At 45.0% G+C, this 13,080-nt stretch overlaps 1 protein-coding gene across 1 annotated transcript in view; it reads right to left on the reverse strand.

Annotated features, from left to right (window-relative positions):
• The window catches only part of NPHS2 (NPHS2 stomatin family member, podocin), a 127,215-nt gene extending 126,036 nt beyond the window's left edge, over positions 1-1,179 (reverse strand). Inside the window, exon 1 of the mRNA XM_073593058.1 lies at positions 930-1,179. Coding sequence (XP_073449159.1) covers positions 930-1,176 — 247 coding nt within the window. The 5' untranslated portion in view covers positions 1,177-1,179. The remainder of the gene's footprint in view (positions 1-929) is intronic.
• Between the last annotated feature and the right edge of the window lie 11,901 nt (positions 1,180-13,080).

Raw genomic sequence — 13,080 nt, forward strand, 5'->3', positions numbered from 1 at the left:
TCCCTCCTGGCAGATCCACTTTCCCTTCCTAGCAATGCCTTTTGAAAACATTTCACTTTTGGAGGATCTGTAAAATGCACACTGGCTGTGGACTGGACAATTCTTCTCTAAAAAGAACAGGTGGAAAATATAAAGGCAGATGACAGGATTTCTATACTGCAGGCATGTCAAACTAAGTAAGATTAATTCTTAAAATGTAATTCTACGCAAGTAACAAAATACACAATTTATATCTGTAGATGGGAGCCCCTGCCAGACAGCACAGCCTTGTCGCTGATGTCCATTGTTGCAGCAGCACAGCTTGAACAAGAACACGGTTGATTGAAAAATGAAGGCGCAGCAACATGTGGATAAGCCTTTTTTAATGAATACCTGTATTAATTGGTGTTTATTATATAAAGAAAATTATCAGTAACATTTTGCACAATATTGACAATCAGGGCCCTTTCACATGGATCAGTTTTTGTCTCACAAAAAGCAGAAGAAAAATGCATGACCATTAAATCCTATGGAACTCTTCACACCAGTCGACTGTGTTTCAAAAGTCCTGCATGCTGCATTTTTGGAGCATGTTAATGTGGTAAAAAAAAAAAAAACGCACCAAAAACACACTTTTCCATTGGAATGCATTGAAAATGCATCTAAAAAAAAAAAAAAAAAAAAAAAAAGGCAACAATATATAATAAATGCACCCACGGTTGCATTTTTGGTGTTTTTTTGAGTTGCATGTCCTTTTTTTTTTTCACAGATGCAGACTGATGTAAGGCAACCACAATAAACACAGAACCATGGCAAAAACACAGCAAAATTATGAATATACTGTATAACTCTATTAATTGGTATTTATTAACAGTTTATTTCCATTTTCCCAATATACTGTACATAAATCAGAAGTAATTAACAGTCTATATATATATTTGAATGCCTACCTTCATCCTTCTGTCCACTTTCCAGAAGAGCCATAACTTCTGTCTCCTGGTCTGAAGCCAACACATCATCCACGTCGACCACAGCAGAAACCTTTGCATCATTCTTGCTGGGCTCCCTACTTCTTCCAGACCTAGATCTTTCTGAGCTTTGGCTGCTTTTCTTTTCTCTTTTAGAGCCCTGACTAGAAGTGTCTCTCTGTTTCTGAGGAGGCTCTCGGGAAGAGCTGCGAGATCTCTTCTCAGTCATAGTTGTGATAAGCAGTGAGGGGGCAGAGCAACCTACTTATATGATGCCAGCAGGTGGGAGATATCAAGGAGGATGGATACTAATGAAGATGTGCAGTTAATTAAACTGACTATTGTAAATGCTTAGTAGTGCTTTAGCTGGAGTTGACCACAATCATTGGACAATTATGATTAAAATTTTATATTATTTCCAAAATAAACTGTACTAGTTATAGCGCATATTCAGATCTAGTGGTGAAAGTGATTTGATTTAATGCAAATTATCTTATCAATAATTCAAAAACTTTGAGTCTGTGCATATTTTCTATTTATAATTGTACACTAGCACAAGTGTGTCCCTTAGGCATGGAAAGGATGTAACTAATTGTGAGAGATATCACTATGGACTGCCTAGAGAAAGGATTTGTGTATGTACACTAAAAATTGACATTTTCACACAGTTACTATTTTACTGTGAATCAAAGGGGCACCATTTGACTTCCAACTTTGAAATGGTACCCAAAAAGGCTGCTTTTCAAATAGATTTAGGCTGCTTTCACACTGGGGCGTCGGCGGCGTTGACGGTAAAGCGGCGCTATAAAAAGGGTTAAAACGACCCGCAAAACGCCGCTGCAGCGGTGCTTTGCCGGCGGTTCGGCAGCACTGTCCATTAATTTCAACGGGCAGGGGCGGTGTATACACTGCACCCTCACCGCTCCAAAGATGCTGCTTGCAGGAGTTTTTTTAAGGTCCTGCCAGTGCACCGCCCCAGTGTGAAAGCACTCTGACTTTCACACAGACTGCAGGGGAGCCGTTTTTCAGGCGCTTTACATTTACTATTTTTAGACCAAAAGCGCCTGAAAAACGTCTCAATGTGAAAGGGGTTATAGAACAACCACCCTGCCAGCCCACTATTTGAACTGGTTGCCTCTGTGGACAATAATAGGATTTTTATAACAGCTTACCTGTAAAATCCTTTTCTTTTGAGGTACATCACGGGACACAGAGCCTCAGTAATCACTGATGGGTTATAAGGTATCACTAGGTGATTGGACACTGGTCACACCCTAGACGGGAAGTTCAACCCCCTATATAACCCCTCCCCTTACTGGGGATACCTCAGTTTTGAAGCAATGCAATATAAGTGTATTAGAAGAGGGGTGGGACCTCTGTGTCCCGTGATGTACCTCAAAAGAAAAGGATTTTACAGGTAAGCTGTTATAAAAATCCTATTTTCTTTCTCGTACATCAGGGGACACAGAGCCTCAGCAATCACTGATGGGATGTCCCAGAGCAATGCTATTTGAGGGGAGGGGACCACACAACGTAGGGTGTAATCAGACCTGAGGACCTCGTACCGCTGCCTGCAGCACACTACGCTCAAAGGCGATAGCCTCATGCCTTCCCACATCCACCTGATAAAATCTGGTGAATGTACGGACTGAAGACCATAATAGCCCTTGTGGAGTGTGCCTTGATTTGAAAAGGTGGAATTTTCTGTTTCAAACCGTAAGCTTGAATAATCATTTGTCGAATCCATTTTGAAATGGTAGACTGCCTGTCCTCTATTGGGACCTTCAGGCAACACGAACAAAACATCCGTTTTGTGAATTTGAGCAGTTGCCTCCAGATAGGCTTTAACTGCTCTTACTACATCCAAAGAATGTAGTGATCTTTCTTCCGTAGAACAGAGATCTGGGAAAAAAGGAAGGTAGAACAATATCTTGGTTTAGATGGAAATCTGAAACCACTTTCGGTAGAAAGCTAGGATGAGGGCGCAATACCACTCTATCCTTATGCATGATTAAATAAGGCTCTTAACAGGAAAGGGCTGCTAATTCTGATACTCTTCTAGCAGAAGAAATGGCTACCAGAAAAATTAACTTTCTTGTCAACAAGACCAAGGGAATTTGGCGTATTGGTTCAAAAGGCTGTTTCTGTAAATCTGACAGAACCAAATTCAAGTCCCAGGGGTTTAGGGGCACCTTAACTGGAGGATTAAGACGCGTTACCCCCTGCATAAATTTTCAGACAAAAGAATGTGAGGCAAGTGGCCGTTGAAATAATACTGATAAGGCCTAGATCTGGCCCTTGATGGTACTCAAGGCCAGCTTAATTTCTAATCCCATTTGTAGAAAGTCAAGAATTCTACCTATGACATATTTTCTGGGATGCCAACCCCTGGCTTCACACCAGGATACATAAGTCTTCCAAACACTATGATAAATCACTCTGGAAGCTGGCTTCCTTGCATTGATCAAGGTAGAGATCACAGGACCTGAAAGCCCACGATTCTTCAGAACGTGGGTTTCAATAGCCAAACCGTCAAATTCAGCATTTGTAAAGCAGGATGGAACACTGGACCTTGAGATAACAGGTCTGGACGTGACGGTAGGGTGGAACCTACTGTCATCCTTACTATTTCTGCACACCAAGCTCTCATGGGCCAAGCTGGGGCCACCAGAAGTACCGACTTCTTTTCCTGCCTGATCCTGCAAAGGAGTCGTGGCAGTAGCAGAACAGGAGGGAATGCATAAATCAGTGAGAACCGATGCCACGGAATCACCAACGCGTGCAAGAGGATCCTTTGTTCTTGCCACAAACTTGTCAATCTTTTTGTTGAATCTAGATGCAAAGAGATCTACATCTGGAACCCCCCATCTTTGGCATATGGCCTAAAAGACGTCGGGGTGAAGAGACCATTCCCCTGGGACTAACCGCTGGCGACTCAAATAGTCTGCCTGCCAGTTCTCTATCCCCGGAATGAAAACTGCCGATATGCATGGCACATGCTTCTCTGCCCAGACTAAAATCTGGTTCACTTCTCCCTGAGCTGCACTCCTTGATGATTGATATAAGCCACTGCTGTGGCATTGACGGACTGGATCCTGACAGGGCAACCCTGTAGCCTGAGAGTCCAGGTTTTTAGGGCTAGATACGCCGCACGGATCTCCAGAATGTTGATGGGTAAGGTCCTCTCGATTTTGGACCATTTCCCTTGGACCGCAGACTGTTCCAGAACTGGTCCCCAACCCGAAAGACTGGCATCCGTTGTTACCACTGTCCAGGTACCCAGTAAAAAGGACTTCCCTTTTTGCAGGTTTTCGGGTATTAACCACCAACTGAGGCTCTGACGCACTGTAGGAGACAAACGCATTGAAAAATCTAATGCCTGCACTTTCTCGTTCCAGGCAGACAGGATACTGTGTTGCAGCAGTCTCGAATGAAACTGAGCATAGGGAACTGCTTCGAATGAAGCCACCATCTTTCCCAGCAGCCTCATACAAAGGCGAACAGAAGGACCCTTTTTTGTCCCGACTACCTGAATCAGTTCTTTTAAGGCACAGATCTTTGCCTGAGGTAAAAATACCTTCTCTTGGCTTGTATCTATGACCAGGCCCAAATACTCTAGTCTTCTTACTGGTTTTAAGAAAGACTTTTCTAAGTTGAGAATCCAACTCAGGTATTCCAAGTAGTTGACTGTGGTGACCAAGTTCTGGTCCAGGTAGGCTACCGACCGGTCTATCAAGAGCAGGTCGTCTAGGTATGCTATGACAGTTATACCTTGGGCTCTTAATCTGGCCAGAGGAGGAGCCAAGATCTTTGTAAACACCCGAGGTGCAGTGGCTAGCCCGAAAGGCAGGACTATAAACTGAAAGTGGCTTTTTTCTACGCAAGTACTTTTGATGAGCAGGGAAAATGGGTACATGCAGGTACGCATCCTTGATATCTATTGACGCCAGAAGTTCTCCTCCTTGTAGGATGGAGACTACTGATTGAATTGATTCCATGCGAAAGGATCGAATCTTTAGGAATCGGTTTAGATCCTTTAGATCCAGAATGGGTCTGACATCTCCATTTGGTTTTGGAACCGTGAAAAGGTTTGAATAAAACCCCAATCCCTGCTCTTCTGTGGGAACCACCACGATGACCTTTTGCGACAATAGTCGCTCCAACACTAGGAGAGACTGCTTTTTCTCTGGATCTCTGGGGACATTTGATCTGAAGAAACGAGGAGAGGGGAATGCTCGGAACTCCAGTTTGAAACCTAGAGTTACCGTGGAGATCACCCATCTGTCCTGGAAATCTTCCTGCCAGAGCTTTGAGAACTGTAGAAGTCTTCCCCCCACCCGAGCGAGCGGGGGCGCTCCTTCATAAAGAGGCTTTAGCGTCTTGTCTAGTAGGCTTCTTCCCCCAGGACTTCTTTTGTCCCTGAGGTCGACTCTAAAATTTATTTCTTGAGCCTGACGGAGGAGGCCGTCGCGACTGCCTGGAGGCTGATGCTCCTGGCACTGGGGAAAGAGCCCGTTTAAAAGAGGGACGCTTACTCCTTTTCTTAACTGGTAAGAGTGTGCTTTTCCCACTAGAGATCTTTTGGATATAATTGTCCAAATCCTCTCCAAACAGCCTTGCACCACGAAAAGGAAATCCAGCCAGAAGCTTCTTACATGTTGATTTGGCTGACCAATTTTTCAACCATAAGATTCTACGCATATGCACCAACCCAAGCAAAAGGCGAGAGGTTTGGATAATAGAATCTCTGATTGCGTCAACAGCAAAACATAAAGCCGCTGGAAGGTTGGCCAACCCCTGGGCTTGCTGTTCAGGTAAAACTTTGAGGACCTGTTTAACATGGTCTCTCAAGTATTGACAGATTGCTGCCACTGCAGGTTGAGCTACTGAACCTGCTAAGGAAAAAATATTTAACAGGAATTCCATTTTTTTATCAGTTGGATCCCTAAGTATCTGAGCATTGTCGACAGGACAAGTCAGACTTTTATTTACGGAGGAAATGGCGGCGTCAACTGCCGATATACCCCACATTTTTTAAAATTTTTCCTCCATAGGATAAAGTGTTGAAAACTTTTTAGGGGGAAAAAAATGTTTATCTGGGTGATCCCACTCAGAATAAATGAGCTTTTATAGTAAACTATGAACAGGAAAAGCATGTGTTGTTTGAGGAGGCTTCAGTGAACCCAAAGAAGAGGAGGGTTCTTTAACTGACTCAGATACGGGCAACTTAAATGTGGAGCGGACCAATCCAGCAAGAATTTGCACTAACACCTTCTCATCCTGAGAAGCTGAAGAGGGCCCTTCTCCACTTGATTCCTCAGAAGAGGAATCATTAGTCTCATCCCAATCCTCTGAGAGGGATTCCTCTCCTTTTTCCCCAGAGTTCCTCTGCTCGAGGGTCCTGGGTAACAGAGGGAGACCTAGTGCGTTTTCTTCCACTGAGTGAAGATGCGATTAAGGCCATTAGTCTTTCCCCTAGTCCATTAATGGTTGAGGAAAAAACCTCCTGCGTAATGTATACAGGGGCTTAAGTGCCAGAAGCAGATGCAGCCCCTGACCCCGATAGCTCACCCTGGCCAGCCATCCTAGGTCTCTCAGGGGGGGAAGGTGCTGCAGAAGGGGGGTCCTCAGAGCCTGAGGGAAATCCCCTAGAGCCTCTGGTTTTTGGGGTATTTGTACCTCTTCTACCCATAGTGCAAAGCAACAAAAGGTGGAGGTACACAAAAAAACACTGACTGCTGAGCGATGTAGTTCAGCAACTGCCGCTGCTACCAATGCTCAGTCTGATGTTTTAAGTAAATGCTGCCTGGGAGAATGCCTGTGTCCCACCTCACATGCGCCCGTCAGCTCTGTGTCCCTCCATAGGATGTGTGCACCTGAAAGAGAGTACACTTTATAGCCTGTGTAGCCAGCGATGTGGGTGTCTAATCACACTGGATGTCGTGTTAATGCTCTGCCCCCCCTCCTCCGACCACCCCTCCCGCCCCCCCTCGTTATTTTAAAAAACGTGTGCTTCCCCGCGCAAGCCGAGGCTCCGATCCTCGGGACAAGCATGGAGGGGAGGCTGGGGTGGAGGAGAGAGAAGGGCCGGTGGATGGGAACCTGCCGAAAATGGCGGTAGTGGCGGCGGGTGGTGCGGTATACTACTGCTGTTTGCTCAGGCCACCCCGGCCCCCCTAACCATGGGGGGGAGAATCCCTAAGGAGAGAACCCCCCAACCCATCCTACCTGGAGCCTGGCTGGAGGAGCGTACGGCGTGGACACTGAGACAGACAGAACAAGCATGAAAAGGTATGTGCTCTTGATAGCCCCCCGGTGGCAACAATAGGCATAGCATACATTTACTTACATTTAATTCTAGTAGGAGAAAACCTACTAGAATTAAAAAATTCCTGAGGAGTCTCCCTTACCTTATCCAGCCGCAGGGTTCTGTTCTACAGGCCCAATCTTCACCTCTCACGGTGGGCTCCACTTGAAAAACCTTCAGAGACTGGGGCCCCCTTGAATAGGAGGATCCGCAGTTCTGGCCCCATAAAGCACCCCGCCAGGGATATGACTGAAAAAAACAAATACTGGATCACAGGGTCCAGCTCTCTAAAAAGAGAAGCGTTACAGGTAAAACCTCGTTTCTTCGGACACGAGGCCCGGGTACCATCCAATTTGGCCTGAAAAAGCACTTTGAATGGATCCAGTTGCATGGCTTGCCCCAGTATAGGATATTCCTTTGGAGCTCAGCACAGCACATCTTATTCGTGACCAACACCTAAGACACTGGGGAAAAAACTGAGGTATCCCCAGTAAGGGGAGGGGTTATATAGGGGGTTGAACTTCCTGTCTAGGGTGTGACCAGTGTCCAATCGCCTAGTGATACCCTATAACCCATCAGTGATTACTGAGGCTCTGTGTCCCGTAATGTACGAGAAAGAAAATTGTGCTATGATTAGGGGCTCCCTCAGTAGCCTAAGGTGTTAGCTTTTGTACCATGTGAAAAACTGCTGTCATGGGCAGGTCACATGGTAAAAATATCATCAGGGATATGCTGTGCTGTAATTGTTCATGATGCAAAGGGTGGTACGCGGGCTGGGTTTTGCTTCTATCATTGTATAGCTATTGCAAAAACAAGCCGAGGCTAACGATGCGCTAGAAAAAACACACACGGATGGAAAATCAGCTGCCAGCACCCAAAGTCAAAAACAGACTCCACAGGTAATATATAAATGCAAATGGTGCAGCGCTAAACAAAACAAATTATGACCATAGAAACAAAAATGAAAGAAATTTTGGAAATGGGACTAATGAAAGTCCCAAATCAGCAGTCCATATGTAGAAGGATGAAACAAAGACCAACATCCATGCTCCGTGTGGATAATGGGCTAAAGGTGAGGAGAAAGTGATATTCTTTCACACCAGAGAGAATCCTGCTCCACACCCGGTGAAAGTAATGCCTCGTTTCCACTGAGCAGATCGGTTCGGTTCGGTACGGTACGCTATTTTGGGTGTTTCCATTATGAAAGCGGCCCATACAACCGAACCATACCGCTCCATTCAGGGTCCTACTTCAGATGTGGGGCCATAGAAAATGGGACGGTTCGGTTAGGGCGGAGCTACGATACATTCCACTGATTGGCTGACAGAAAACCCTCTGCTGTGCTATGCTGAGGCATTTTTTCTAAACCCTGTATGGCCCCTTGTGGTCTCACTTGCAGTGGAAACACTCACCAGAATAGACCGGACCATTCTAGGCCATTCAAACTGTACCGACCCGAACTGATCCGCTCAGTGGAAACGAGGCATTAGTATATCCTGCTAACCAGCTGCTCGTGACCATTAACAATGGTCTCACCAAGCGCAGGGAATTGGGTCTCCCTTAATGCTTGCTGGAATCCCCGCTGTTAACACGGAACTTGGCAGAAGAAACAAAAACAAAAGGTGCTCCCATAGTGAAGTACATCGAATATCCAAGTTTAATGGTAATAAAAAGTTGCACTTACAAGAGGTAAAATCATGTCAGCTTATGATCGAATCCAACGAGTAGCGGCGTCCCTATGGGCTTCACTTCCTGGTTATCTTGTGTGTCAACCTCTCAGGAAGTATAGCGTGATGACGTCACCGCTGTAGGCTCCACCCTACACTTTGTCACAAAGAACGTGGTCTGGGGATAGGCCAGGCCTAGCTATTAGACTGTAAGCTCTTCTGAGCAGGGCCCTCTTAATCCTCTTGTATTGTATTGTATTATAACTGTATTATCTCACTTTTATATTGTAAAGTGCTGTGTAAACTGTTGGCGCTATATAAATACTGTATAATAATAATAGTAATTCCCAGACGACGTTCTTTGTGACGGAACGCGTAGAGTGAAGCCTACGACAGCGACATCATCACGTAATACCTCCCGAGAGGTTGTCACACCAGATAACCAGGAAGTGAAGCTCGTAGGGACGCCGCTACTTGTTGGATTTGATTATCCGATTTTGGGGTCGGCCAGCTTGCCTAGGTAATCAGTAATGCCTGTAAATGACTATTGCAATGCAGTACATGCATTGAGAAGTTCAAAAATGTATAAAATGTATTGCTTTACTTTAAAGTGTTACTAAACCTAGTAATATGAAAATAGTTAATCCCCCCCCCCCCCCCCCCGCAGTGCCCGCAGCTTATAAATCTTCTTTCTACATTAAAATACTGCCACTATATACCTTTTTGGCTGATCTGTATACCAAGTTCACATGATAGCACTCAGGCAGACCCTGCAGTTTGAGTGTTCAGGTAGGATGAGATTTCCACTACAGCCTGTGTCCTCATGCTCTTATGGGAGGCGGATCATCCATCAATCAAGATGTGACATCCCACCCACTGTGTTCTTTTTTAGTTACTGGGCCAGGAGGAGGAGGGAGAGACTGGGCTGTCATTTAGAATCTGTATACACACCCACATGTGTGATGTCAATAGCATGTGACCTGAAAAGCTCAGCTCAACAAGGAAATGTTCTCTCCAGCAATAGAGACCAAACTGAGCATGTGCAGCTTTACTACTCTGACTGTGTCTTATCTGGCCTTGCCAAGAGAGACCCTGCAGGAGGGGGTGGATCAGTCCATACAGGATCAAAGAGCTTTTTTACACAATGCAGAGGATTAATCCCTTAAGTTCCACAGTGGGCATAACAAGCATGCTATTTTGCATATAAAGACAGATTTTACTGTTGTGGGTTTAGTAACACTTTAAGTACATTTTTGTTTTACATACATGCTCTGGTCCCGTTGTGTACTTTAAAGTGGGGTATGCCTGTATTGTGTTTCAGGTATGATACAGGAAGTCTTGGCTCAAACCCAGAACACAGTGCAGTATGCTGTATGTAACCCCAGCTACATACAGTTTGTACCACATATCCAATGGCCTCACATGTTAGTAAGGGACATGCACTGTATTATCAAAAGTATTGGGACACCTGCCTTTACACACACATGAACTTTAATGGCATCCCAGTCCTAATCTGTAGGGTTCAATATTGAGTTGGCCCACTCTTTGCAGCTATAACAGCTTCAACTCCTCTGGGAAGGCTGTCCACAAGGTTTAGGAGTGTGTCTATGGGAATGTTTGACCATTCTTCCAGAAATGCATTTTTGAGGTCAGGCGCTGATGTTAGACAAGAAGGCCTGGCTCACAGTCTCTGCTCTAATTCATCCCAAAGGTGTTCTATCGGGTTGAGGTCAGGATTCTGTACAGGCCAGTCAAGTTCCTTCTCCCCAAACTCGCTCATCCATGTCTTTATAGATCTTGCTTTGTGCATTGGTCCAAATCATTTGGTGGAGGGGGGATTATGGTGTGGGGTTGTTTCTCAGGGGTTGGCCCCTTAGTTCCAGTGAAGGAACCTCTTAAGGTGTCAGCTTGCTAAGACATTTTGGACAATTTCATGCTCCCAACTTTGTGGAACAGTTTGAGGATGGCCCCTTCCTGTTCCAACATGACTGTGCACTAGTGCATAAAGCAAGGTCCACAAAGACATGGTTGAGCGAGTTTGGGGTGGAGGAACTTGATTGGCCTACACAGAGTCCTGACCTCAACCTGATAGAACACCTTTGGAATGAATTAGAGCGGAGACTGAGATCCAGGCCTTCTCGTCCAACATCAATGCCTGACCTCACAAATGCGCTTCTTAAAGAATGGCCAAACATTCCAATAGACACACTCCTAAACCTTGTGGACAGTCTTCTCAGAAGAGTTGAAGCTGTTATAGCAACTCAATATTGAACCCTACGGACTAAGATTGGGATGCCATTAAAGTTCATGTGCGTGTAAAGGCAGACGTCACAATACTTTTGGTAATATAGTGTAGTTTGTTTGAGCCAGGCTGGCACAAACGAACTATGTAAAATATATCAAAAGATAAAGTTCAGCTTTAAGCCCCTTTCACAAGGGTACCTCCGTTTGATGGACTCTGCTTGCTCAGTGGGGGGGGATCGCTCCACTGATCCCCGCCGAGCAGGCAGATGACAGGTCTGTCTCCGCTCACTGTGCAGAGCGGAGAAGATGGAGAGAGCCACGCTCTTCTCTATGGGGAAATCGGATGAAAATGGACCGCCTGTCCATTTTCATCCGATGCCATCCGATCCGCCAGACGGATGGAAAATACCATCCGTCTATATTTGGCGGACAGGATAGGATAGCAGTGGGTGTTAGCAGACATGTCACCGCTGACATCCGCCGCTCCATAAGGGTGAATGGATGGTCCGATCAGGTCCGCCTGAAAAACTGACAGGCGGACCTGATTGGACAGCCGTGTGAAAGGGCCCTTAACCGCTTCCCGCCTGCTGTATGCCAAATTAAGTCCTCGGCTTTGTGCGGGGATATCTGAGTGATGCCTGTAGCTACAGGCATCATTCAGATATCGTCTTTTAGAGCTGGCGAATCTGTGCACCATAAGAATGATCATAGCGGCTGTTCCGTCCCTTGATCGTTCTTACATGAGGCGAGAGGGGGCGTCCCCCCTCCCGCCGCCCTCCGATGCTTCTACCGACTCACCGCTATGATTGGTGAGTCGGACACAGGATCCGCCAGCCCCAGATGTTCAAAATAGAGATTTCCGGTGGACCAGATGGTCGCCGGAGTCTCTATGATTGTTTGGAGGCCGGGCGCGATGTTATGACATCACGCCCGGCCTCTGCATTCGGCTGGGAAGGGGTGATTCTTTTTTTTTTTAATTTCAGGCTTTCCAGCCTAGAGGTGAGATGTAGGGTCTTACTGACCCCATATCTCACTGTAAAGAGCACCTGTCATGCCATATTCCTATTACAAGGGATGTTTACATTCCTTGTAATAGAAATAAAAGTGATCAAAAAATTTGGGGGGGGAAAAAAAGTGTCAAGCTAAAATAAATAAAGTAAAATTAACAATAAAAAAAAAAAATTTTAAAGCGCCACTGTCCCCGTGAGCTTGCACGTAGAAGCGAACGCATACATAAGTCCCACCTACATATGAAAACGGTGTTCAAACCACACATGTGAGGTATCGCCGCGAACGTTAGAGCAATAATTTTGGTCCTAGACCTCCTCTGTAACTCAAAACATGTAACCAGTAAAAATTTTTAAAGCGTCGCCTAAGGGGATTTTTAAGTAGCCAAGTTTGGCACCATTCCACGAGCGTGTGCAATTTTGAAGCGTGACATGTTAGGTATCTATTTACTCGGCGTAACTTCATCTTTCACATTATGCAAAAACATTGGGCTAACTTTACTGTTTTGTTTTTTTTTTTAAAGCACAAAACTGTTTTTTTTTCCAAAAAAAAAAACGCATTTGAAAAATTTCTGCGCAAATACTGTGCGAGATAAAAAGTTGCAATGACCGCCATTGTATTCAATAGGGTCTTTGCTAAAAAACATATATAATGTTTGGGGGTTCTATGTAATTTTCTAGCAAAAAAATTATGATTTTTACATGTAGGAGAGAAATGTCAGAATTGGCCTGGTAGGCAAGAGGTTAAGGTTTCAGAAAATGTTATTAAAAAAATTATCAGCAGCATTTTGCACAATATTTACAATTAGGCCCCTTTCAGGCCCCTTTCACACTGATCCGTTTTTGTTCGGATTTTGTTTTAAAAACAGCAACAAAAAAAAAGAAAAATGCATGACTATTAAATCCTA

Source organism: Aquarana catesbeiana, linkage group LG07 (assembly GCF_042186555.1).
Source record: "Aquarana catesbeiana isolate 2022-GZ linkage group LG07, ASM4218655v1, whole genome shotgun sequence".
Classification (NCBI taxonomy): Eukaryota; Metazoa; Chordata; class Amphibia; order Anura; family Ranidae; genus Aquarana; species Aquarana catesbeiana.